The sequence below is a fragment of the Astatotilapia calliptera genome, chromosome 12 (assembly GCF_900246225.1).
Source record: "Astatotilapia calliptera chromosome 12, fAstCal1.2, whole genome shotgun sequence".
Lineage (NCBI taxonomy): Eukaryota > Metazoa > Chordata > Actinopteri > Cichliformes > Cichlidae > Astatotilapia > Astatotilapia calliptera.
The window spans coordinates 3,155,193-3,182,505 of record NC_039313.1 but is presented as its reverse complement, the minus strand read 5'-3'; the positions used below and the strand labels follow the sequence as shown (position 1 = coordinate 3,182,505).

Here is a 27,313-nt window from a genome sequence, read left to right as displayed (position 1 = left end):
AATCGCTTGCTCCTGCAGCAAACTCGCTCGCCTGTCACGCAGCGCTTCCTGGGGGCTGCCTGATGAATTGGCAGCTGCTCCATTTCTATCATTTGTGGGGCAGTTTCAAGTGAAAGGTGCTGCAAAGCCCTGCAACACATGTCAGAGCTCATACTACAGCACTGGCTTGATGCAACTCCCCATTTTAAAGTGCTGCAGGGCAGGAAAAAACCCCCAACAAAGAATGAGATCCTCCACTGGAGCCGAACAAGGGTCAGCAGAGAGGAAATTCCTCTATTTGTAAACTCAAAGGTTTGTTTGTTTTTAGCTGATTCACTAAGCGCTAGCTGCCTGTTCACACTCTTGCTGCTTCGTTTGATGTGTGTCTCTTTGTGCGGTGTTGTGTTGACACTTGACCAGAGTGCTTCTGTAATCTGTTTTTCTCCTCTTGCTCGAGCTGTATAAACACATCCTTCCTCCACGGGAGGCGAATGGATCACTCATCGTTACAGGGAAAACGGGGAGACGAGAGGCACCCGCCACCGCTGCCGTTTGTTGCTGCTCGGTGGAAGCAGCACGCTGTTTACGTGCGCATGTACTCAAATACACACGGCGACCTACGTAGCAGGTGGTGCAGACCAAGTCATCGCAGCCTTTCCACTACAGTTGTGGTTTGGAGACATGCTACCGTCTAGGTTCCCTCTCATCACACCTGAGAGGACAGCGACGTAGCGCCTGAGTGGGCACAGCAGTAACCAGCCCGACACTTGGTTTCGCCCCACTGCTCTGACACCACAGTAGCTGATGAGACATCATTCAGGCCCGCTGGACTCCTCACACAGGGCCACTGCTGCTACTCTTACACGCCCCACTGGATGAGTGACAGGCTGGTTCCTACAGGGAGGCGGCTTTTGAGGATGCGCAGGGCTCAGAGTCATGTAAGGGCTTCTCTACCAGCAGCAGAGCCTTCATCTGGTCCTTGGTCAAGCTAGCCAAACTTCCTTTGATTTGTTCTGTCGGTTGCTTTTTTAAAACTTTCTTACTGTGATTCCTCTCAACTGCTGGTGGCTGCTGACTTACTGATTACTTCCTCCAGCAGCCAGCCTCCTCCCATCTGGTTCCTCATTAATCAGTCTGCTCACAATGTTATCTTTCTGAGGAGTTGTTCATAAGTCAGTGACATGTGTTTGCTGGGTTCTGGTGGGAGGTTTTGGATTTGGATTAGGCTTCCTCTCGGAACTATTTGGAATCTCACAAGAAACACAAAGGGGAGGATCGTATTATAGTGTCGAATACCACGCGTTCTATTTTTGTCTTATTCCACATTAATAACTTTTTGACTGCACAGCAAAGAAGGAAAATTCTAATGACCCTGGATGAGCAAATTGGTTTGCTGCAGCAGCAAAAGAAAGATCATAAATGAGACTTAAGCAAATAGGCGACAATGAACCACACAGAAGACGGCATTAGAAGAAAATAATGAGAGTGGAATATATAAATGAAAGCACTTACGCTTATGTGTATTTATGAAGTTACAGCAGAGCATAAAGAACGTCTGATACGCACAGATGCGATTCAGTTTCGCTCACAGATGGTGCCGACTCCGTATGCATTCATACATCACTGTGTGCATGGATGACTAGCTATTAATGTGATATTGTCCTGCAATGTGCAACATGTCACATTGTCTTTATATTATAAATTAGTTCCTTTAGGACATTAAAACTCAGCACACTGATCCTTTCACTCAGTACTCTGCTTGGTTTTCAATCACAGCGTTTAACTTTTTTTAGTACTTTGGCTCATTTTGCTACGGACCCAGCACCACTTTGGTGTTCTCTGAGTCATTTAATGGGAAAACTATATTCAGAGCTGCCCTTAACTGGAAGAGACGCTTTAAACGAGGTGAAAATTAGACTCTACCAGTGTTCTTTAAAAATATTTCATGTTACAGTTAGTTCTGAAACTTTGGCCATTGTTGAAATCGAGTGTCGTGCCAACATTTCGCTAGAGTGCAAATTATCAGCACCTGTTGTGCAGTTATATTTTAAGCACATTGTGAATTTGAAGCTTCTCAGTTAAAACGAGGCATAATCAATACAAACCTGTGTGGGGAAAACACACGTAAACACATGCGATCCCTGAAAACAGCCTCCTAGCTGGCCTTCATCATCATCGTCATCACTGCTGATGACTTGCTGTGTGAGTGTTCCATGTTTTATAAAAGTATGGGGATGAATTTGTAAAAGGTTTACAGCTGCCTAATGCACTGCTAGCAGCTGGGTCTCCAACCTCCTCGTTCACTTTCTCCTTGTATCATTTCAACTAATTATTTACATCCATCAAGAACGAGTGCTGCGGCAGCTGTCGTACCAGGCTTGACTGCATCAGTCTGTTATCTCTTGAAACCATTTCCATACATCTCCCTCTGTCTCTCTTCCTCCTGGCGAAGCAGTGCGATGTCAAGGCCTCAGGTACGACCTAATGGACCTCCTCTTTTCTCTCCCTGTCGTGCTGCTCTGTACCTCCACAGGATTAAAGTGCACTCGGCAGGGTGCAATTACACCGCGAGCGCCGTTATATCCAAAGTTAAACACAGCCCTCGCTGTCTGCTCGCTAGTCTGCTGCAGGCTGCTGCAGCCTGGAGATAATTGTATTGCTGTCAGCCCTGGTTGATGAGTTGCCAGTGTAATTGCTTTACGGTTTGACCTCTGGTTTTTCAAACACGCGCCCTGGTCAAGGATCTGCACGGTTCAGATGAGAGATGAGAGAGTGTGTGTGTGTGTGTGTGTGTGTGTGTGTGTGTGTGTGGTTGTTGGTGGCAGGATAAATATGTTAGTCCTCTAATGCTCTGTGTTACTCCCGAGTCCTCTGTTATTTATTTATTTATATTTTTACTGTGTCTTAAAGTGCAGTTCTGTGCACAATTAAATTGTTAGGTGTTGCAGTCACACCTAATATTTGGCTGCATTTAGCCTTCACTTGATCCAAAATGCTGCTACAAGAGTTCTGATAAGGACTAGAAAGAAAGACCACATTTCTCCCGTATTATCTTCTCACTGCTTCCCTTTCACTGTAAATCAGGAATTGAATTTAACATCCTTTTCCTCACATACGAAATCTTGCATAATCACACCCGTCATAGTGCCTTATTATCCTAAGAGCACACTTTGGCTTAGTTGTGGTTCCAAGACTTTTGAAAAATAGAAGCAGAGCCTTCAGCTTTCAGGTCCCTCTGCTGTGGAATCCGCTCCTAGTTTGAATTCGGGGGACAGACACCCTCTGTACTTTTAAGATTAGGCTTAAAACTTTCTTTTTTGATAAATTATAGTTAGAGCTGGATCAGGTTACCCTGAACTCTCCCTTAGTTATGCTGCAATAGGCTTAGGCTGCTGGGATGGCTTCCCATGATGCACTGAGTGTTTCTTCAATCATCTCTTCTCAGTCTCTGTGTGCATAAACACCACTAGTGCATTTAATCATTAGTCATAGTGTGCCTTTTGTCCTGTCTGTCTGTGCTCTCTTCTCTTTTACCTCACCTCCTCTCAGGGAGATTTTCCCTTCTACTGTCCTGTACTTGCTAATAGGGGGTGATCTGACTGGGGGGGTCACTCAGCATTTTTTTGTTCTTTTAAATGCTGTAGGGTCTTTAACCTTCAAGTACATTGAAGTTACTGCTGTTATGAATTTATGCTGTATAAATAAAATTGAGCTAAAATGAATTTAAATAGTCACTACAAGCTAAAAACTCACAAATATATCCAACTAGAACTAACCAAAGAAGCTCTTTAAGATGAACAGATTGTAGAATCAAAGGTAAGGTTGTATTTTTAATAGAAATTTAGTATTGCTGGTGTTTAAGAGCAACAAAGTGATTAGTGTTTATCTTCCAGCATAGCACCATTTGGCAGTTAGCAGGTGGCTCATTAGTGTGAATATTAGCAGCACCTGTGGTACTGTTGTCAAACTCTTACAGTTATATTTTAAATGCATTATGTGTTTTAACCTTTTCAATTAAAAGTAGCAATAACAGCTATGAATCTATAAATATGAATAAGTAAGAATTCTATTTAGTGTGAGTACAGTTTTTTTCTCTTTTCACATGGTCTGGTTGTTTAGCTACCAGATGTTCCTCTGCGCTGGTCATAGCTGCTAACTTTTCATGTCTAGTGTTGCTGCTAGTATTTTGCTGAAACAGCTAAAAGTTGTTTTTAGAAGAGAACAGAAGCTTTTTGAGCTACTAGAAAGATAGCCCAAAAGATGCTAAAACATTTGCAATAGTTTTGAACTTTAGCTAAGTTTAGCTAGGTTAAGCTAACAGGCTAAAGTTCAAAGCTATCACTGGAGTTATCAAACTGCTCTCAAAACCTTTATTATGTTCTCAAACTTGACTAATCACTCCTTTGTATTTTCATAAGGAGGGAATTGTGTATCTGTGTTGCAATTAGGTGACACAGCTTCAACATTATATAACAATATTTCAAGGAAATTTGTGATAATGTTTAAGACAATATATTTTAGACCCAACCATTTATTAAAGTGAATAAATTGAAGGACTTTTTTTTCTGGCAATGTTAGTCTAAGTCATTTATTTGCTTTTGGATAAAACATAAGTGGCTGTTAGTCTCTCTTTCTTGTGTGCCTTCTTAGCCTGGTTCTGCTGGAGGGTGTGTTTTTACCTGGAGTGGTAAAACAAGTTTGTTGTTTCCAACTTTAGCAGGAATTGTTTCCTTGCGTATTTGACAAAGTTCTGTTCTTTGTTGAAGGTCTGGTCCCTTGTACCTAAACCATTTCCATACTATTAAACTGGCTCTCTTTTTAAGGTACTAAATTGTTATTGGAAACTGACTGGAGACTACTCTGTTTGAATTTGTGCCACTGTTGTGCAGTAAAAGTAAACATATATATACATATAGTGGAGATCATAAGGTGGCACTGTTTCACCACACAAAAATAATATCCATAAAAAGCATGGCGTCACCAATAAATAGTTTTACTGAGGAAAGCTCAGATAACTGTGCCTCTTGCTTGTGAAGGTAACAAAAGCAACAACAGGCCAAATCATTTTCTCTGATCTTTATGTACAACGTATAAAAACGTGATTTCATGCTTCAAGCGTATTTTAGTAATACGTGGATCAGAAGCGGTTAATGGCACTAAAATAATGCAGTTCTGTGTCATCCCTCTAAATGTTTTGATAAAAGATAAAAGACATGATGGGATAATAGGAGCACAGACTGTTTTCACATGTGTGTCATGTACTGAGTTGGCAAGGTCAGCCACTTGAAGCTCTTAAGTGCTGGAGAAGGGGATGTGGAAGAAATTCCCTACTAACACCTGAAGAAGAAAGGTTTTGGAGGTGCGAGAGAGAATCCAGTATGCAAAGCCAACATGTATATATGCCTGTGGGTACATGCAGGGAGTGACTTTTACAAGTGCATATGTGCATGTGTTGGAACACTTTGCCACATAACACTGTGTCATGTATTTGCATTTCAAGTGTATTGCATAGGAAGGAGTGAGAATTCTAGATTGTGTATTTATGTGTGTGAATGGGTGTGTGAAGTGGAAGAAAGATGTTAGTGGAAATTGACACTCACTGTGTTTCGCAAATGTGAGAAAAGAAAGGCTAGAAATTACACTGCTGAGATAATATGGATGGGTGCGTGTGATTGTAGGAGGGAGGCTTTACGTCTATAAACATGGAGCTGTTTGTTCCTGATGGATGAGGGTTCTTTAAATGTGTGCGTGTGAGTGTGTACGCCAAACAATCTCATTCATCTAGCAAACTGTGTGACGGCATCAGTTCACAGCTGACTCAGTGGTTGGGGAGTGCTCTGGGGTGGCTTTTAGCACCACACAGGAGCGCTTGTGTTTTTTGTTGCTTCCGACACGTTGCTTTGCGCTCTCTCTGTGGCAGCTCGTTCTCCTCCCTGTCAAACAAAATCACCACGTTTTCTCTTTTGGTATGAATATTCTCCCATTGTAACAAATGCAGATGACAGCTTGGCTCACTTTTAACAAGGACCCCGTTTTGTTACTTGTGCACTTGTGCGATGAATCTCCATTGCTGTGTGCATAAGACTGCATGGTGTGTTCATCAAAGTGAATAATGAAGTCAGTTTTGTTAGTAATTACATGATTTCATTTGGGAGTGAAATAGTACATGTACAACTTCAGGGTTTTATTTGAGGATTGTGAATGTTGGCTGAAGGTCACAAAATCGTGACCTGCTGATATACACTAGAATAGCGACATTACCACTGTTATCAAATTAAAATTAACTAAATAAAATGGAATATTTTAAAATGTAAATGTTAAATCAGTTACAAATATTGCCAAAAAGCTCCATGTGATCGCATTGACTGCTAACAGGAGGACAGTCCTTTATAGCGATTGCTATTGCTACCTCCAACTATTGCTTGCAGCTGGTTAAAGACAACACATTTTCCCCCGGTGACTGGTGGTTGCCAGATGGTCCTTTTCTTTTTTTCACAGTAAAAAAGCCAAACTGAAGCAAGTTTGAAAAGATAACGGTAGCTTAGCTAAGAACTCTGAATGGCCTGTAGAGCAGCAATGCTTCCACCCATGTATTTCAGAAAAAAGAGTAATAGATAAAACCTTAAGTGAAGAGATAAGGCACACTTATGAAGTTCAGGGCCAAATAAAGTAACAACTTGTGTTTTTTTTTTTAGTATTTTCCCCTTTTTGAGCCTTAGAAAGAAAAAAAATGATTAATTGTTTAAAAAATGCAACACTTTTAAAACTGCTCTTCATCGCTCTAATTTGAAAAATGTAGTTTTAACAAAACAGATGTGACACGACAGATAAACAGCAGGGAGTGACATTAGTGAACACCTTATTTGCCAATATGTTGATGTCAGTCGTGTATTGGTCACAACTGATGTCGTACGACTTAGAATTATGTCATATGTTATTATGTAGGCGTTAAATAATGAGAAAAAGGGGCCATAATCATGAGTCAGTCATAGATTAAGAGGCAGAAGTCTTGTATGACGGATAAAAAACAAATATTAACTGAGTGAAGTTTGTTTCTTTGTTTTTCCACATGAGCTTACTGTGATTAAAGGTGAAAGGGTGAGGCAGGTGTACACTGCTATGTTAAACAGGCTCTGTCCTTCATGTAGAGTTTGTGTCAGTATCCTTTCAGGCCTTTACAATGTTGCTTTGGGGCTGTGCTTTTTGACTGGGTCAGCAGGAATGTAGCAGAGGGTTATGATGGACAGACTTTGACACTGAGCAGATTACTTCCTACGATCTGCATTAGTTATAAAATAGATATTACATCTTGGTGGTGTATTGCTTTGACTGCTGAGATACAGTATGAGGCTGCTGGTAGATCTGAGATTTCTTCTCTCCTGTCAGCTATATTCTGCTGGGATTCCTATGCTCTGTCGGCCCCCTGCTGTGTGAACAAAGCCAATCCTCATACTGGTTCAGCTCACAGCACGATGCACTCAAAAATTTGTCTGACGCCAAAACACTTCTGCTACGTTCTGAGGTAGTCGGCTTTTTATAATTGTGTTTTGATTTGACTTTGTAGTGAAACGACACAGAGAACAACTGTCAAAAATAGAGAGTTCAGTAAAACCGACAGAATAATGTGTTTGTTAGCATTCAGACGCTCGCCGTTTATTCTTCTTGAAGAAGCTTGCCATTAATGTCCCTGGTGTGCTTTTAGCAGTTCCACTCATGGAAAAACACTCAACAGTTGGTACAGAAAATATGTTGGGCAGATTTGTTGACAGTGTGAAACCAGCGTTAGACATTTATAGAAGTTTTCTGTTATTCCACTCCACCAATGGGAATAGTTGTTGCCGAGGCAACACTTCCTCTCTCTGGAGAATATGAGGAAAGGAGAAACCCAAGGAATGACACCCGGCTGTATTTTGGGCTGTAGTGTGTGGGCTGAGCCACAGAAATCAGGGAGCTTCCTGTGACAATGGGTAGGAGGTTCACAGGACATACTGGCCTCTGTAGAAAGCCACTTTCCTGACAGACAAGCTACTTAGCAGTCTCTAGAAGAGCCTGTGGGAGGTGAAACCTGTGTTAACTGGTAGCACACAAGCTCTGATTTAGACTTCAGGGATCAGACTGTTTTGTGTGTGTGTGTGTGTGTGTGTGTTTGCTGTTTTGTAAGCAAATTTTGTTTGTTGGTGATGTTTGCCATGGCCAGCAATGATTCAAAAACTGTTAGACTTAACAGTCGCAAAACAGAAAGTTGAACAGTTAGTTTTAAAGGTTTGTTTTCTTCTTGGACAACCTGCAAACATTAGAGCAGAGGTTTCTGTGAGGGACCATGAAGAAAGCAGGCCCCTGGATGCATGCATCAGCTGCTGCAGAATCAACAAAATGATCAGCAGCTCAGACTGAGGAAGCGAGTCTGACAGCTGAAATAAACTGCTCAGTTGGTGGCAGCCAACTCAGCCAACGCATGAGCTGATGCAGAGTGTAACACCACTGAAGCCTTTTGTGATGTAATCAAGATTATGTTTGTTGAATCTCAAGAAAACACAAATGATGAATAGTTTATTTATGTGTGGATCACCCTCAAAAACACATAACATGAACACAAGGAGTGGATTGGTCTCTACAGTTTGAAATCACAGAAATCAAATCAGACCGTTATTAACAACGTGTCATCATGGTTAATATAGCATGTAAGAATAAATCGACACATGCAGTAATTGCATTATCTGTCACAGTGAATTCTTATTGAATTTCGTGAGTGCATCTCATCCCATATAGTTAATGAACATGTTGATTCATTGCCTATTTAATATTTGGATGCATTTTTGTTGTTGTCCATGGATTGCTGCTCATGTTATTGATCGCTCCTTTTACTTAAAGCAGACACACTGTGTATGTGAAGCAGATAAATGACGGATACAATGTTACATTCTACATAAATGCTATATTTATTGATCACTTGATCATTTGTAGTATTTGTAGCACTACATTGTGAAAGAAGGGCAACATATACCATAAGCACTTGGGAAAGGAGCAGGAAATAATTAATGGATGGATATAGGACAGTATATCAAGACTCACTTGCTGTATTAACACAGTGGCAATGAGGAGGAATCTTGATCTTATCCTTGAAATGCAGAATATGTGTCTGTCGTCTCATATTTCCTCAGTGTTTGTCTGAGGTGTTAAACAGATTTGAAGCCCATGTTTATTGTTGTACTGTACCACCCTGTTATTGCCGCATTCCCGTATTCTTCTCCCCTCAGCACCCGCTGGCCAGATGGTGTCACTCCAGGAGCTAATTCAGCCCTTGAACATGTGTGGTGCACAAACACACTTCCACCAGAATACACAAGCTTGAATAGTACTCAGATATACAAGCACTTCCACATATACTCTAAATATACTCTGACTGCGAAATGTGCAGTGGTACAAGTCAGGGGTAATTTTGGCATTCATAATTCACCCTTGACCTCTCACAGTCGCATAAATATTCATCAGCGGTGCATGTTTACATAAGCACATAAACAAGCATTAGGTTGCATAGCAATAAGAAGACTTAAAGGGTAATAAAAGCAGCAGTTTCGTTCTGTGGTCACACACACAGCTGGTTCAAAAACTGCAATCAGATGGGTGCAGAGAACAATAAAAGAGAGGCGCGGGAATGCAGCTGAGAGAAGGAATGGGGAGTTATCACCACCTGCACACACACTCGGCATATAGCAGCATTGCTGTCAAGAGGAATGCCCAAGCCAAGAGCCACTGGAAGAGCACACAACAGGCTCCAAAACTGTTAAAACATCCAGATACTAGAGATCCCCCTTGTGCCTGTTTTCATGCACATTTTCATTTGCTTTTCGAAGTTTGAGAGCAGCTGGTTTCAGTTAATATCTAACAAAATACTTGTTCAGAATTTCAATGGTCTCTTGTTGCTGCTACAAATTGTCACTTGTAGTGCTGCTTATAAAGGAGCCTGTTTGTGTGGCAAAGCAAACTTGACAACCTTAATAGTGCTACAGATATGATACAAAATGTGATCCAAAAGCCACACTTGTTAGTAGCACTAATGGAAGTGCATAGCCATATGGATTTTTACACAATAATGGAAACGTTTGAAAGCTATGATATACAGACATGTTAATGTCAAGGAAAAAAATATTGACAGAGATCTGAAAGAGAGGCCTGCCTGAAGGTTAGCTTCTGTCAACTAGTATAGCTGCATGCTAATCCTTCGTGGCTAAACCCCTACAAATTCTCTTTATTTCTCTGTTCTCACACAACACACCGCATACAGGAAGACTAGCTTACATTAAATAAGAGAAAATACATCAGATCACTTAACAAAAGCTGAAGTAGGTGTGGTGTATTTACTCTATGCTCTAGTGCAGCGTGCTCACTGCAGAAACATGCGCTTTCTCTCGTTCACAGCCTGATAATCTTTTACCTTTGAGGCAAGAGCTTTCTGATTGTGTGCTTTGAGGAAAAACAGGGCGTCTGAGTAAATGAGCATATGCTCTAAGTTCACCAAAGGTGCGTTTGATGTAGCTGACAGCAGCATAAACAGCAGGTGTGTGTTCCACTTTGTCTGAACAGTGTCACATGACGAACACTTCTAAAGGGAGCAGGCATGATTAAATCAATCCCGTCTACAACATGACAAATCAAGGTGATTTATTGGACATGCCAAGAGCTGCAATAATGTGTAGAGAATCAGTACAACAGCTGAGCAATAAATCTACACAACCAGACCTCAGCCAGCCTAAAGGCAGCTAAACAGTGCAAAAGTGATGCAACAAAGGACTCTGCTCGCTGCTTTTATGTCATGTGGAAAGAAAGGCTTAAATTTTGCATTCTTACTAAAAAAATACACAGACACAAGCAAAAGCTAAATTGTGGTGAAAGATCCAGCTCGACTCAACGTTCAGGATCTTTTGGTGACCTGAGAGTTCAGTATGAGTCAACTGGAGAATCAGTCCTGATATAATGACCGAAAATGTGATATTTTCAAGTCAAGCTTCATAAAAAATGTTTGCATAAAAATTTAAATCCATACTTAATACATTGTACAGTGTATTTAAAGGTCTTCTTTTAATGTGTTGTACATTGTTTTTAAAGAGTATATGGAGGTGGGTTTAAATCATGCAAATTTCAGGTATAATTGTTTAAGATTTCTGAAAGCTTATTATAATGATTTTATTATACACCTTCTGGTTGTAGATGTACAGCAGCAGCCACTATTTAAGGTGATTTTTGCACTTTCCAGTCATTTTTAAATGCAGATTTTGTTATCTTCGGACTTTATCAGTGTGTTAAATACACTTCCTTCCACATACATTTGCTTGCTTCTTTTCTTATTGATTTAATTGGATGCAAATATGTAAGAGAGATATTTTAGTATTACTACTAAAAAATAGATGCAAGGCACGGGGGTTTCCTCAGGGCAAACAAGGCAATCAGTGCATCATCATCTAAAAGTTAAAACATATCATATCAAAGTGATCACTCTCCTTACATCTTGAACAGCATTCAGTGCCATAAAGCATCTCCAGCTGAGCATCTCCATCATCCTTAAATTACTGCCATCTTGTGCTCACGTGTAATGTGGTCTTTGTCGGCCCCTCCCTGAGCCTGTTCCTGCCAAAGGTGTCCTCCTGTTAAAAGGGAGTTTTTCCTTCCCACTGTCACCAACTGGTTGCTGATAAAAGGTTGTCTGGTTGTTATAAGGTTGTAAGGTGTACCTTACAATAAGAAGCGCCTTGAGGCGGCTGCTATTGTGATTTGGTGCTATTGAATTCAATTGAAATGAATTTTGAATGAACGAATGAGCCTTCATAGAGAAGACTCATATCACGAAGAGGGGACAATAACATCTGCCATGTGAAGGGTGACAAAACAGGCGTGTTAAACAGATATAAGCTCCACCAGCCTGATTAGCATGTATATAAGTAATCTCTTAGTATAACTAGCTGTTTGCCATTAATATTTTAATCCCTCTGTAGATATTGACTGTTAATCATGACACACAGTTCTCAAGCCTTTAAATTTAGCTGTGATTTTTTTTTAAATAATATGTTTTAATATGTTTTTTAATTTCAATATGTAGGGCCTGTTTTTCTGAGCTCACAAGAAGCTGTTATTTTACAGATAAATGTGGTCCTGACAGGACAGCCCAACTACAAATACATGATTTTATAGAATACTTGACAATCTTAAACACCTGTGGAAATATAATTTATGTTTAGATTAATGCACAGAGTATATATGGTAAATGGCCTGTATTTGTATAGCGCTTTACTAGTCCCTAAGGACCCCAAAGCGCTTTACATATCCAGTCATCCACCCATTCACACACACATTCACACACTGGTGATGGCAAGCTACATTGTAGCCACAGCCACCCTGGGGCGCACTGACAGAGGCGAGGCTGCCGGACACTGGCGCCACCGGGCCCTCTGACCACCACCAGGTGCACGTGCAGGTGTCTCGGACTGTAAAAGAAGAAAAGACACAAAGCTCAGTCAGCTTTAGTCACTTTGCAGCACCTCGGTGAAACGTACAATGCTATTTGGAAGTATATAATTGATAGTTTTCCCACAACTCCATTGAAGAGCACAGGAGCTGTGGCAGCCAGCCCTGCAATCTCTGTGTGGTACCGCTTAATGTCAAGGGAGGTGTACCCTGCAGAGCTCTTTGTGTCTCCTAAATAATTACTAGCCTTAGAAAGAAGAGAGTTCCGTGGAGAAAGCATGATGATAATGTGCACCAGACACTACTAAGTGTCTTCATCTCCCTTTCTCTTTCTGCACACTGTCTATTTTGTGAAACTCTGGCTTGTGTATGCCTCATGAAGACCCCGTTACCCTTTGCAAGAAACCTCAGGGTTGCTGACATTCCTCTGTGCAGAATGCATAAACCCTCCTTTGGGAACTAAACGTGCTTCCACAGTGGATCTCAAGGTCCCAGCATAACCATGTAAAGCCATGCGCTTTATTGTTAGCGGAAAGGAAACCTGTGTTGGATTTTATGCACTTGTACCCACACAGATACACACACATAAACACACTCCACTCCCCATGCAGCCTGGAACAGCAACAAAGCTCTCCCATTCTGTTGCCAGGGTAACGTGGCCGGGTCAAACCAGTCGAGCGGTCTCTCCTGTTCCAGGCTGAGACCCCCCCACCATCACCGTATCTCTCCCTCTCTCTCTGTGTTCGTCCTTTTTATCCTCTCCTCTCTCCCGCTCTTTTGTCAGCCCCACTGCCTCATCATATCTTAAACCACGTCTTCTCTACTGCTGAGGTCACTGTCACTTTTCTATCCTAGGCAGAACAAGGTAAAACGAGAGAGATTCACTACTTTGACCACTAGTTAAAAGCTTCACAGATGAATAGCAAGGCTTTTAACATTGTATAAAAAAGTAGACACGACATCAGGGGAATAAAAGAAGGCTGCAAGTGATGTTTTCATATTAGGCTTGCATAGGCCTTAAAGGTAAAGAAATGCTATGATGAATGTTAGACCTTCACCTGGTGTACACTGAAGTGCACTTTCACCAGCTAGTAAGCTCCGTCACAATTATCTGCATCAGTATTTTATTCTTTTGATTTGTAAATGTTTTTAACAGTACACAGTGTGATACACTGCTCCATTGTGTGCAGAAATAATTTCATAACCATTTCATAAAAGAAAAACCCTACTTCAGGCCTTTGAAATATGGAAATGATATCACAACTAAGCTGTTGCTGGCAGACACGGTGATGAATTACCCTTCTACTCCTGGAGCTATTATAGATCTGTTGTCTGAGGCATGGACTGAATAAATGGAAATAACACACACAAACAATTAAAATCAGTTTATTTAGAATGCAGCAGACATGAGACAGCAATGAGAGCAGGTGCAAATGCTCTAAACAAAATCTAATTGCTGTGTGCTTGAGCTTGAGCTTCTGATAATGTGATTAACAGAAGCTGTAATGCTGGCAAACACAAAACTAGACTGAGAAGCATGACACATTTTTATGTGTAGATCTACATCCTTTACTCTCACTGTAGCGCTCAGTGGTATGTTGTGAGATCTATGCAAGAGGCTGCAGAAATTAATACATGTTGATATGACTTAACACTGCAATATATTGTTTGCATGCCTCTGGCGATGATCTGTGTTTTCTTTGGAGTGGCAGCTGCTCAGCATACTGCCCTTGAGGCACTGCCACAACCTGCCACACTATATTAGCAAGAAAGTTTGAGTTTTGAGCAGCTGATATTTATTTACTCCTGAGGCATATTTGTGTTTTATTAGTTTGCATTTCACTTGAAACAGACATGTAGCATGAAGGTCAAAGAGATAGTGGTGAGATGTTTGAAGCTTCACCAGATTCAAGTTGGATATGCACTATGTGCGTAAATTGGTGTTGCACCTAGTGTTTGGTTTTCTGGCTTTAAATAAGATGTGTATTTGATCACATGTTAATGGTTTACTGCAGTCAAACTAAAAAGAATGTGCAGCAATGTTATATTCGGTAGTCCTTTCATTTTTAATGATTTAAGGATTCTCTGTTTTCTATTATGTGGATTAGAAAATATCAAAAGAAAACCTCAGTAATATTGCTAGATTTGGTTTAAAGGTAGCTGAGTTTATTATGATAGACAATAATAGATGAAAGTGGCAGGGGAATGGTTCGATTTTGTGAGGGTTTAAAATGTAGAAACAAACTTAATTATGGCTTTTTATCACTACAGGGGAGGATTTTCCTGAAGATAATGCTGATTTTCTAAGCCCACAAAGATGATACCAGTACAGTCAAAAAATGAAAGCTCTTTAAAGACAGATTTAAAATCAATGATTGCCATGGGAGGTCGTCTGTTAGTACCACCTGGATGTTGCATCTTGAGAAATAAATGTGTCTACTCGTGAGGAGAAAAGAGTTACTTTGAGTCGCCGTGTGATATCACACCACAGTGTGAACGTGTGGGCAGGGTAACGGCCGTTTGTGATGGGGTAAATATGTCACCCAGTGGAATAATACAAACTATAAATACCAGCACAATGATTTTAGTCCAGGCATATAAAGTGCATTTTAACTGCAACTATTTCTTGAGCTCTTAACAACGTACCATATGAAACATTCTTACAAGTTGAAGCAGAACCATCACACATGCAGAGCTGGGGTGTTCTTTCAGTTTTAACTTAAAATTTAATTTTCAACAAATTTTTATTTTTTTTTTATATTTCCTACAAATTTAGGTTTCTATTAGTTTCTCCTGCAGACAAATACAAATAACATAAGCAGCTCCTTTCCAAGTGAGTCTTTCATCTTGAGGAACTGCCGTTTGGTATTCCACACTCTGCTCCACTTTCTGCAAGTTCTGGTTAGAGTGGCCCAAACCTCACAGAAGATCTCTAAAGCAGCGAAATAATAATGACTGCCAGCTACAGGGGAAGGTGCTGGAGTTGGGTTATGTGTAACCATTAGGCGTAATCCTTTTTGCAGAAGCAGTTGGGGGATATGGATATGCGGTGGGATGGCCTGGGACTAGCTGCTTAACATGGATTAAAATTTAAAAATAACAGTGAAAGGATTTTCCACTACTAAAGTGATGAGTGATAGCATCATTCTTTCAGACTTGGCTTGCCCACGCATAGCCTCAGATTGAACCTGAGATCTGTGGTCTCTGGTTTCTTTTACAAACAACCGTAGCACTCATCTTTTTAAACTTGTTTTTGTTTAAGTGTTTGTTCTTGTTGTTTACCATTCCTGTTGTGAAGCACTTTGTGATATTTATCTTGAAAGGTGCTGTGTAAATACTTGACTCGCTTTATTTACTATGCATGAAAAATGATAAATCCAATAAGATTCTACCCCATACAATAAGACTGATACATTAACTGTTTTCTTCTTAACAACACAACAAAACATTGTTGGTCTTATTTCATAAAGGACGTTTATATCCCAGTGAGGTTTACTGTGTAAAGTGATGAAAATGTGATTTCCCTGTGATCGGCAAGTGTTGTACCCACTCTTAAAAGGTGTGAGAGAAGAAATTCTTATACATAGAAAACCCTGTTTTTAAACAGCTCCTTTCATGAGGCGTGGAACTGCAAGCTCTGAAACAGTTCAGCTAGAAATATTTTCAGTGTAGGAAAAACACAATTTATGCAGGACTCCTGGGTTCCAACATAAAGGTGGGTTTTAGTTAGGTTCCTTTCTCTTGGCAGTTACATTTTTGGAGATTGATTTTTGTCCTCCTTTCTATGGGAGTATTGTTTTTTTTAAGTACCTGATACATAAACACCTTTTGTCACGGAAGGTGTCATTCATTAGCAGTTATGAGCCTAATGTGCTACCCATCTGCTAATCTCCCACCTTTGGAGTCGATAATTTGATTATTCATATGGAGCACAGATTCATCTGCAGTTAGGCTTAATGCTGCTGGCTGTGAACAGATGCTGAAATGTGAACTTGCAGCCCTCTGGCCTCAGCTCCATACGGCTTCCAACAGAGACGTGTTGTCCTGTGCCATTCAAACACACAGTGATGACCACCGGCAGCAGGACATCACCAGCTCAGTCTTATTTTCAGATATGGAAATAAGGAGCAGCTGAAGCCCAGGAGGAGGGAACAATTCAGACACTTGACACAGAAGTGAGGCAGACATCAGGGGTTGTCACGGAATAGGACTTGTGCATGTATGCCAACACGTGTGCGCTTTTTTATTTTATCATCTTGGCAATGGCTTTGACTTTACTCACTTGCCAGCTTTATTTGACCTTCCTTTGACCATTTGTGTCTTATTATGTGTTATAAGTATGAGTCTAGAACAGCTGATCTGTGCTATGAGATGGGTTCATAGCCATCTTGAGCTCAAAGCGCAGTACCTTGCAAGGAGGAGTTGTAGAATATGTCTTGTCTGTGCTCCCATTGATTATCCCGCCGGAATTACTGAGGTTTGGTTGTTCATAGAGGCATCACCAGCAGTTGAGGATCAAACTAGGGCTGCAGTTCATGGGTAATTTCATTATTGATGCTCATTCTTTTTATTTAAATTGCAAACTAAAAAATCCACTCATGTGAGCTGTTCACCCATCTCTCCTTAGAAACTCAGTTGTTTGTGGCAGCTTGAAGAGATCCTGAGGCTGAGCATATGTGAAGGCTAACCATCAAACTTTACCTCAGCAAAACCTTTTAACATAGAATATTATTCATCTAACGTTTCGTACAGTTTTACCAGTGTAGTGACTTCAGTAACAAAAGCCGCAGCCACGTGGCTCTGTTATACGTGTTGGGCATAAAATTGGGGAGGTGAGGACGAGCTACCGCTGTATAACATACCAGCAACTTAGAAACTGTCTTTAAATTCCAATAAACAAACACTGCTTTCATACAGGGCATTGCTGAAGCATGAAATCAACAACTAACAAGGTTAAAGGGGGAGACTGTGTGGTCATAGACTAAATGTAAAGCTGCTGTATTTTCTCCAGTGTGTGTTAAAGCAGCACTTCATATCACAAGCTCATTATATCTGAGCCATAAAGTGATTATAGGCTCCAGTAAGGCATTGTTCTGCTGCTGACAGGATTAAATATGACTTTAGAGAGAGGGAGCGTCACTGCTCTCTGCTCAAGTGTTTGCTTGCTTTGTATAAGCCAGAAGTGAAAGGGGCCGCACACTTGACTATTTGCCAGCTGCGGTACACCCTCCCTCTGTTCTTTTGCACATTTATCTCCTGCCAGTTTGTATATCCATCTAGACCTGTCTGCTTTGTTCTCGTTGAAGGATTCAAAGAAAATCCTTGAGACACCAAAGGCTGTAAATCTCAGTGTGACACTGATCAGTATCTGTCATTCAGTGCAAGCACAGAATTATTTGAGATTCACTACTGCTGACTTGATCTAGTTTAGTTTCTTTGATTAATACTACGTAATTGCCAAGTTCTAACAAAATCTTTTTCTGCAGAAGAAGAGTGGAGTTGTGAAGACGCAAGAGAAGAAGGAGAGGTGGAAGGAGAAAAAGGCGGCAAAGCGTCAGAAGAAGGAGGACGAGGAGGTGGAGGAGGAAGAGGAGAATGTTCAGCCAGTGGTGGATCCCCTGGAGAACGGCTTCCTTCATCACGCCCAGCGGGAGCAGGAGAGGATGAATGAGAGGCTGCTGAAGAAGACTTACTCCAAGAAGAACAAAATGGTTAGTGTGTGCCTGCACGGCATTTTAAAGTCAAAATATCCCACTGGCTACAAGTTCAAGTAAAGTTACAAAGGTTGCATGCATGTTGCATGGATTCTTGGCTTGTGTTTTGCTGACAACAGAACAGAGACTTGCACTCTGTCCATGAAGGAAGAGGAGGCGGATGCTTGGGCAGAGTTTGAATCTAATTTAAAAGGCAGACTGCAGACTGTCTTTTTCTCCAGATGCTTTCCATCCTTATCCAAATCTAATGTAAAATTTGAAGATGTTGAGGGAATGGATATTATTGTCAGCTGCTTTACTGATTCTTGCGTTCACTGGGACTTTGCAGTGTTATGGATGTCGCTTTATGTAGGAGACATGAGTTATCTCTGTCAATGAGCAAACCTTATTCAGTGTCCAGAACTAGAGAAAAATCATTAACTCCAAAACATTGTGGACTTCTCACCGATAAAGTCACTTTTACTTAGGCAGTATTGAAAAATGGTATATGGCATTTTAAAATTAAAGTGGTTCTCATTATCTTTGATATCATATTTGTATGAAAGGGCTTTGTTCCTTCCTTATTCCTGTAGTTAGAAATAGTGTTTCTCACATTTTTGATTGTCTTGAGTTTAATCTTTGGCTTTTCTTTTGCTGCTGGCTAATGAGACTTTCTTCAGTGGGCAACCTACAGGCAATCTTCTGGTGACTAAAGGTTTTTGGTGCACCACCTAGCAACCATTTGCCAACCTGTAGGATATACAAATTTTTCACTTGCAACTGGTGGTTACCAGAGAGTCACCAGCCTTTCTGAATGGTTGTTTAGATAGTTTAGTTTATTAAGATCCCCATTAGCACCTGCAATAGCAGTAGCTACTCTTCCTAGGGTCTGACTAAAACATTCTCATACATAAAAGACGTACTAGGGCTTTAGCAGTTAATTTCACAGTCGCTGCCTGCAACGTCTAGGACTCACTAGCAATTAGTCAGGTTTTTTACACATAGACTATATGTAGAATATTCATAGAGTCTATAGTTGTGAAATGTGAGTATGGTTCACTTTAACTTAAGCCTGAACAATACCCATAAATTATATGTCACTTGATCTACTGTCAGTTGCATGTGCATTGTAAATATGCCACCCATGCTATAGCTGCTTGTTCTGCTGTCAAACTTATGCCTGAATGAACTTGTGAAAACACGAAGTAATAAGTGATCCAAATATGAATGACAGAATTCTTAACATATTGAAGCCAACAGTGTTACACAGCCCACATCTGCCTCACTAAGATAGCCCATCTGTGTGTTAACAGTTTGTTTAAATGGGTGGATATTTTATGCTCCAGTCCAAAGCCAAGATCCACCATAGTGTTGTTAAGGATAAAAGAGGAAATGTCGTCAGGAAGCCAAACGAAATAATGAGGCTATGTAGCCCCGAGGCCTCCTCCACAGACAAAAATATCTCTCTTAGATAAGATTTCCTTAGGAAGTTAACTTGGCTGAAAATGAGTTTGGCTGGGATATTTAGTTTGCTAAGAGACAGTTAAAAATTATGCATTTAGCTGATGCTGTATTTGAAATATACTGCAATTACTGAACCAGATCTACATCCCAGTACAGATAATAACTCCATAATGTCAGCAAAATGCTGCTGTCAAGTGAAAAAACCTTTTAACTTCTGCTTTGTAGAATTATGTTTTGAAGCATGTTTTTAAGCAGAGAGTAGGGATTAGATCTAAACCTAGAAGAAAAATAAAGTTATCATTTTTTAAATCCCTTTTATTTCTCCTTTTCAAATAATACCCATTAGTAACATTCTCCCTAGGAAAAACCCCGATCTTTGATCTTGAACCACTTCCACAAAAATTATTTTATCCTCAGACTATAGCAGCGTGGCTGTCGGCCAAACCACACATCTACAGAGAATGTGTTTGTTTTGGGTTTTTCTGTTCAGATGCTAATCAAAATGACCATATCTTTGCTTAATGTAGTAAAATATTAAAACATACATAGGAAATCATAATAGCTACAAATCTGCTTCCAGTCCATTTGAAAATGGAGCTACAGGCAATACTCCTAAAAGACTGTATACCATAAATAATCCAGTACTGCAGTTATGTGGTCTAATGCGACAACAGCGAGACCAATTCAGGCAGGGACTCTATCAGGGATCCACAGAAATGAATCGGCTCCTTATAAACATAAACTTTTCAGGTGTTTCAACTCCTGAAGGCAGAGGGATCGCACACATCTAAATCCCCATAATAAACACCTCAACCCTATGATCAGTAAATAACTATTTTCCCAGCTGTATAAATCCACGAAGTACCTCTGGCTACATGTGCCCAGGTATTTGCTTGTTACTTAACCTTGTTTAACTTTTAAACCTTCCAATCCCTTCCCCTTTCCTTCTATTAGTTGTTTTCTTTATCTTAGTGTCTGGCTGAGGAATACTGTGAGCTTCTGACTTCTGTTCTTAAGTATGCCTTTAATCCATAACTATAACCCCCAACTCCCAGATATATTAAGTTGTATCCATATGGTATGGAAAACAGCACACAGTTGCAGTCAAAATCACAATACAAATAAATTATGTTGCATAACTAATGCATTACCTAACACCATGAAATATGAAACAACTCCTTTGCAAGTTCTGTAATTAGCATTTAGAAAGTTGCTGAATGGCTCATCAGCGCTTTAATTGTAGGTACAGTTGGTGTTTGTGCAAAACCTGCTTTGCATCTACCCGCCTGCTCCAGTAATAGAATTTTAAGAGGTTTACCAATATAATCTGTGCGTGTGACAAGCAAGAGGATATTTCACAATAATTACACCACACAATATAGTTAGAGCCTACAGACATTTTAATTGTTTTCATTTCTGTTTATCAAATACTCTCATATATCCACAGGTTATTGCATTGCACAGCAAAGCACCTACTCTGTCACCATCTTTTCATATATTTACGAGTCTATCCCTCACGTTTCAAGAGATAGTTAGCGTTAGTGTGTTTTCAAGGGTGGCTCACAATGATCACAGTCGGTATAAAAGTTTAATACCAAAGCCTCGCTTCATTTTTGTGACTCTCAAGTGATTATTTACAAGGAAGTACTGTAGATATAAGAGGTAAGGAATACAATAGACTGAAAAATCTATTCAAACTCTGTTTGCATTCACCTGTTTGTCTTTACTGTGGAATTCCATGCATATAAAACATATCTGCTTCAGATGGATTGGGCTCTGCCTTATTTGTACGTAATCTGTTCATAACTATTCCCACCTTTTATACTACTCTTATCTGTATATAATCTGCTCCTATTGCACTTACTGCTCTTGCACTTCTGATTAGATGCAAACTGTATTTCGTTACCCTGTATGTATACATGTGTAATGAACTACAACATTCGTGCTGTTATTTACAGACACATTTATCAAGATAAGTTAACAATAGCATGAGCACATTTACACTTAGTTATGTATGGGCGTACTGTAAATTGTTCCATATAACAAAGGAGACTTTGGATTTGCACATGTAAATAAAAGCTTTCTGTAATAACAAGAAAGGAGCAGCCACCCTGCTTTAAAGCAGGTGGTTATGTACAGTTGGGATTTTTCCTGGATGTGACACAGGCTTATTTACAGTTTTAGAAATTTTCATTCTAATAAATTGTGACAAATACGTAACCTTTAGTAACTAATACATGTACTTCATAGTGATCGAATATACTGAGAGTTTCCACCACCATATCACCCAAAGTACACTTTTTCTCCTAAGGCCTTTACTCTGCCCTCCTCTCTGTCCAGCTTAGTTTTTCCTGCCCATATCTCTTGCTGTTTTGCCGTCTCTTCAGTTAGAGCAGGTGTCTCTAGTGTATGTCACCCACTATGATCTGCAGGCGAGGTGATGTGTCGATCTCCTTGAGGCACCCTGTGGTGCTAGAAGCTTGCCGGAGGACAGAAGCTGCAATGTCAGAGCAGAGTTTGTCACTGGGGAACAAGGATGACACTTGATCCAATTAGAAGACATGTCAGTACCTCAAGAATGGTTAAGTGTGTGTGTGTGACTTTGTCTATATGCACACCAAGGTCTAAGCTTTCTTGTTCCCATCTCAGTCACTCCATGGCAGAAGCCATTTTTGCAACAGTCCAATGTTGTTTACTGATGTTGTTGTCAGCGTCGAGGTTTTTTGATGTCCAGGACGGACATTGTTTGAATTGGGCAGGATAGTTTGCATCTGTTGTTGTGCTTGTTCTTTCAGCTCCTCCCTCCTCCTCACCCTATCCCTGCCATCCTCTTCTGTCACATGAGCCGTGTGTTCACTGCATCCCGAATCTTCTCTGTGTCCAGCAGCTTCATCTTTATCATCCTTTGTCTAATATATCCACTGTCCCTACTCTACACATGACCAAAGCATCTCGGCCTTGCCTCTCCAACTTTGCCTCCAAACTGCTCAACGTGAACTTGTCCCTGTGATATACTCATTTCTGCGGCTGTTCGTTCTGGTCACACCCAGAATCTTCAAAATTGCCACCTGCAGCTCTGCCTACTCTCTTTTTTAATGCCTAGGTCCAAACCATACATCATAGGGGCTCTTACTACAATCTTCTAAACCTTCCCTTTCACTCTTGGTGCTATCCTTCTGTGACAAATCACCTCTGACACTCATCTCCACCCGCTGCACCCTGCCTGTACTCTTTTCTTTGTCTCCCTCTCATTCACAGACATATATTGTGTCTTGCTTCTACTAACGCCATTCCTCTTTTCTCCAGATCCATACCTCCACCTCCTCGGGCTCTCTTCCACCGCCTCTCTATTCTCAGTACACAGTGTGAACATCATATTCCATGAAGACTCCTACCTGAGGAGGCTCAGAGTCGATCCCTGACGTAATCCCAACTGTACTTTGAACCTGTCTGTTCTCCACCGTCTTGTTGTCCTCATAGATGTCGTGCACCACCCTCACAAACGTCTCCGTCATTTCTGTCTTCCTCATTCATTACCACAGTTCCTCTCTTGGCACCCTGTCATATGTTTTGTGGGGTGGCTGTAGCTCAGGTGGCAGAGGTGGCAGAGCAGGTCAGCCACTAATCAGAAGGTCGGTGGTTCGATCCCAGGCTGCCTCCTGGCTGCATGCCAAATATCCTTGGGCAAGATTTGCCCAAGGATATTTGGCAAATGCGTGTTTGCCTACTGGTGGTGGTCAGAGCCAGTGTCCGGCAGCCTCGCCTCTGTCAGTGCGCCCCAGGGTGGCTGTGGCTACAATGTAGCTGCCATCACCAGTGTGTGTGTGAATGCGTGAATGACTGAATGTAGTGTAAAGTGCTTTGGGGTCCTATGGACTAGAAAAGCGCTATACAAATGCAGGCCATTTACCATTTACCATTTTCTCTAGATCCACAAAGACGCACTTAAGCTCCTTCTGGGCTTCTCTATGCTTCTCCATAACTCTCAAAGCAAATACGGCATCTTTGGTGCTCTTTTTCAGCCTGAGGCCACAGCCTGCTTACTGATAGTCCCCTCTCTTCTTAACCTACTTTCAAGTCTTTCAAATATCTTGGTGGTATGGCTCATCAACTTTATTCCCCTGTAGTTACTCCTGCTCTGCAGATCACCCTTGATCATTCTTGAAAATCAGTACAGTTCACTTCTCTGTTCTCTATTCCTGAGACATCCTCTCGCTCTCCAGCATTAATGTTAAAACAAGCAAACTTTAAAATACATACTAATGAAAGTCTATAACGCTTCAAAGAACCATACCTCGTTATAAGCTCAAACTATTTTCTAAGAAAATAATAAAACAAACAAAGAACAAAACAGAATAACACGGCTTTAAATATAACACATCCACCTGTCGAAGGCAAAGCATTATTAGAGTACGAAAGTTAAGGCAATATCCATAAACATAAAAATAATAGAAATATGTTTTATCACTGCTGTAAGACTTTGGAAACACCGGTTGCAGACCACAGCAGCGTGCTGAAGGGGTCATGAATAACACATAATGCTAACTTGCCCATGCACGCATTCACTTCACCATTAATGTCCATTAGCACTTTGCGTTCTACAAACCCTGCTAACAACGTGATATAGCAACGCATCTCTGGATGCTCTATTATTAGGTAGCATCCTCCACATCCCCATCCAGCCTTTTATTAGCAGCCAGCCTGTGAAAATGAAGCTAGCACCCTACATGCTCCTGTCATAGTCTAGCTGCTTCAAGACTACTTTCCCAGCTTCATATCAAAGTATGTGTATACGTAGTAAACCAGCTGGAGACAGATCAGATTAGCTGAGGCATTAACAGTGCATCGGAGCATGGTTCAGGGGCAGTTTGAGAGCTGTGATATACAGTACGCAAGAGCACCGCTATGCATCAGCAGTGGTGCAGCGGTAATGGAGGGTTGCGATCAGGATGAGTGATAACACTGTAAGGCTGGTTGTTATCTGGTGAGCAGCGACCCTGAGCGGTAGCAGTTCATCTCATAATATCTCTCTGGGCTAACCGCACTTCAAACTGGGAATAAGGTTCAAATGGGCATCAAGGTGAATCCTCCTGACTGTGTCTTACTGTGAAAGTTGGTGACCTGCAGTTTATTGTTGTTGATAACAACACTTACTTTGGTTGTGTTCATAGAGAAAACAGCTGCTAGATGAATCGAAGTAAATTACTGTTACCATAAAGAAGCTGCTCACTTTGGCAAGAAGGTACAAGTTTTGCAAAAAGAATATCTTTATTCTCCCGAGGCTTGACCTCTCACATCACGGCAATGTTGCTTATAAAGTTGTCATTGATTGAGAGGCTGTTGTACGTTTAATGAGATCAGACCTAAAATATGGAATCCTTGATGCAATTACAGGGCTGGAAAGCTTGTAAGTAGTAGTGTGATAGAAAAGGTCTTTATTCCTGTTTCTCAGGTTAACACTGCAATTTAACAAGGAGCATTATTAGAGGAGTGGATAATGAGGTAGGCTGCAGAGGTGTCTGCAGGCAGAGTGTGTGCGCGTGTGTGGGAGCGCATAGAGAACGACAGGGATGAGCAAAGGACTAGTAAGAGACCTTGACAGATGAATTGGGTAGCTGTATGTAACCTGAATATGTATGCATGATTGCATAGCAGATAACTGTCATTGCGACATGAACAAAAAGCAACCGTGAGAACACACAAATGCCTGTACAAGCAAGAAATACGTGACTAAAAAACAGTTTCACTGAGGGATTTTTTTAATCAGAACTTGCTCTTGGCTGGCTTACCTGTGAATCCTCAGTATTAGAGTATTTTATTGTGTCGTGTTACCTTTGTTGAATTAAACGTCTTAGTCATTTGTACCTGATAACTTTGCATGCTGAGATTATCAAAAGCAAAGTGGGCTGCGTAAGCTGTACCAACACAGAGCAGAGACCTTTAATTCAATAGGTTTCGTGCTATTTTTAACACACTGTAGATTCTGCAGCCTTTTTCACAAATATTATCAAGCTGTACTTTGTCATTCCCCAGCTGTGTCAGTAACCTGTTCCAGACCACATTCACAAAATCATTGTTTTTCGAATGTGGTTTGTTAGCATTAACCATGGTTTAAAGGCAGTGTTTCAAACTGAAGACAGCTCATTTAGGATTTATTTGCTGTACGTGTAGCTACACATTGGGAAGGTTTAAAAGAAATGATTTATGACTAGCGGACCAAGAAATTACATAACTGAACATTTCCATAGTTTACAGCACAGCTAATAGAATACTAGCATGTGAATTACATACAGTAAATAAGAACAGAAAGAACAGAATAGAAATCAGACTGACTGTTTACTGAAGAGCAAATATATCGCCGTAATAATTTCTCTACTAGTAACACATATTTTATAAGCTAATCTGATACTGATCCTGGTAGATGATATATAAGAGTCAAGACCTTCTGCACATGATAAAAGTACATTATTCAAATTCATTACATTCCTGGCAAGGGGGGCAGTGAACTCCTGTTCCTGAGATAATTTTCCTGTATGAATATGCGTCTCGTGTCATGATCCGACTGTGTGCAGGCAGGAAATGGACCCAAACGCAAACTCACTAGAAACAGGATTGAACTCAAAATGGCAGCTTTTATTGCTGAACCAAGAACGTCTACAAGACCTAAACTGAGAAGAATCTAACAAAACACACACAGGGAGACGCAGGGAGCAACACACAGCATGATCACAACACTGACACAGAGACACACAGGGCTTAAATACACTGGGAAATAACGAGGGGACTGAGACACAGAAGGGGAGCACAGCTGGGAGAAATCGGACATAACGGCACCCAAGGGAAGCGAAACTCAAGACATTCGCGTAGGACACAGACCTTCAAAGTAAAACAGGAAACGTAATATAGACGCAGACTTGAGTAGGGGAGACAGAGCAACTAAGAAACACAGAGAACAATAACAGGGAGACACAGAGGGCAGCTACGAAATACTCAGAGAACTAAAGAGAATACAAGAAAGCCAAACTAAGACACTAGACTAAAGAATAAACTGGGACAACAAAGAACTAAGATCATAATACAAAAACTCAGAGACACAAGAAACTCAAAACACTGGGCCACCGACCCAGGACGGTGACATCTTGAAGCATTTTCTTTTCTCTGTACGCTTTTTAAACTTTCCTAAATACCATCTATTTTTGTGCCGCAGACGGACTGACCACAGATTAGGTGAGAGGAGCCAAACTTGTCCCCATGGGTTTCCACTGGGGCTGGTTATGTTGACTTTGCCTGGGATGCCGGGGGAAGGCTGGGAATGGAGTCCCATCAGTGTTGAAACAGAGGTTGGGGAGGGCATAGAAGGATTTGGTGCCTACAGTCTGAACTAGTCCAAAGACAGTTTAATTTGAAGCTCAGATTCCTGCTATGACTCATGTATCACATGGATACAAGGTCCATGCATGAATGTGGCTGTGATTGGAGCAAAGAATTCACTGAGTAGTTGCCTCTAGGAATATTTAGCCCAATCACCCCTCCACTCTTCAAGTGGAGCCTCCAAGCACCTTTAGCAAGAAGAGAAGAGGAGGTTATGTAGATACTGGAATACATCCAGAAATAAAGACAAGGGAATGACAAATAACAGCCAAACCTACACAACTACTGCACCAGCTGTGCTTAGTCAGGTGGATATTGCTCCGGACAGTGAGCAAAGATTAATGTCA

The 27,313-nt window shown here is 40.9% G+C and overlaps 1 protein-coding gene across 9 annotated transcripts in view; it reads left to right on the top strand.

Moving 5' to 3' along the window:
* The window catches only part of fbrsl1 (fibrosin-like 1), a 284,283-nt gene that overhangs the window by 65,158 nt on the left and 191,812 nt on the right, over positions 1–27,313 (top strand). For all 9 annotated transcript variants that reach the window (XM_026188504.1, XM_026188506.1, XM_026188505.1 and 6 more), the window contains exon 2: positions 17,925–18,149. In XM_026188504.1, the coding sequence (XP_026044289.1) occupies positions 17,925–18,149 (225 nt within the window). The remainder of the gene's footprint in view (positions 1–17,924; positions 18,150–27,313) is intronic.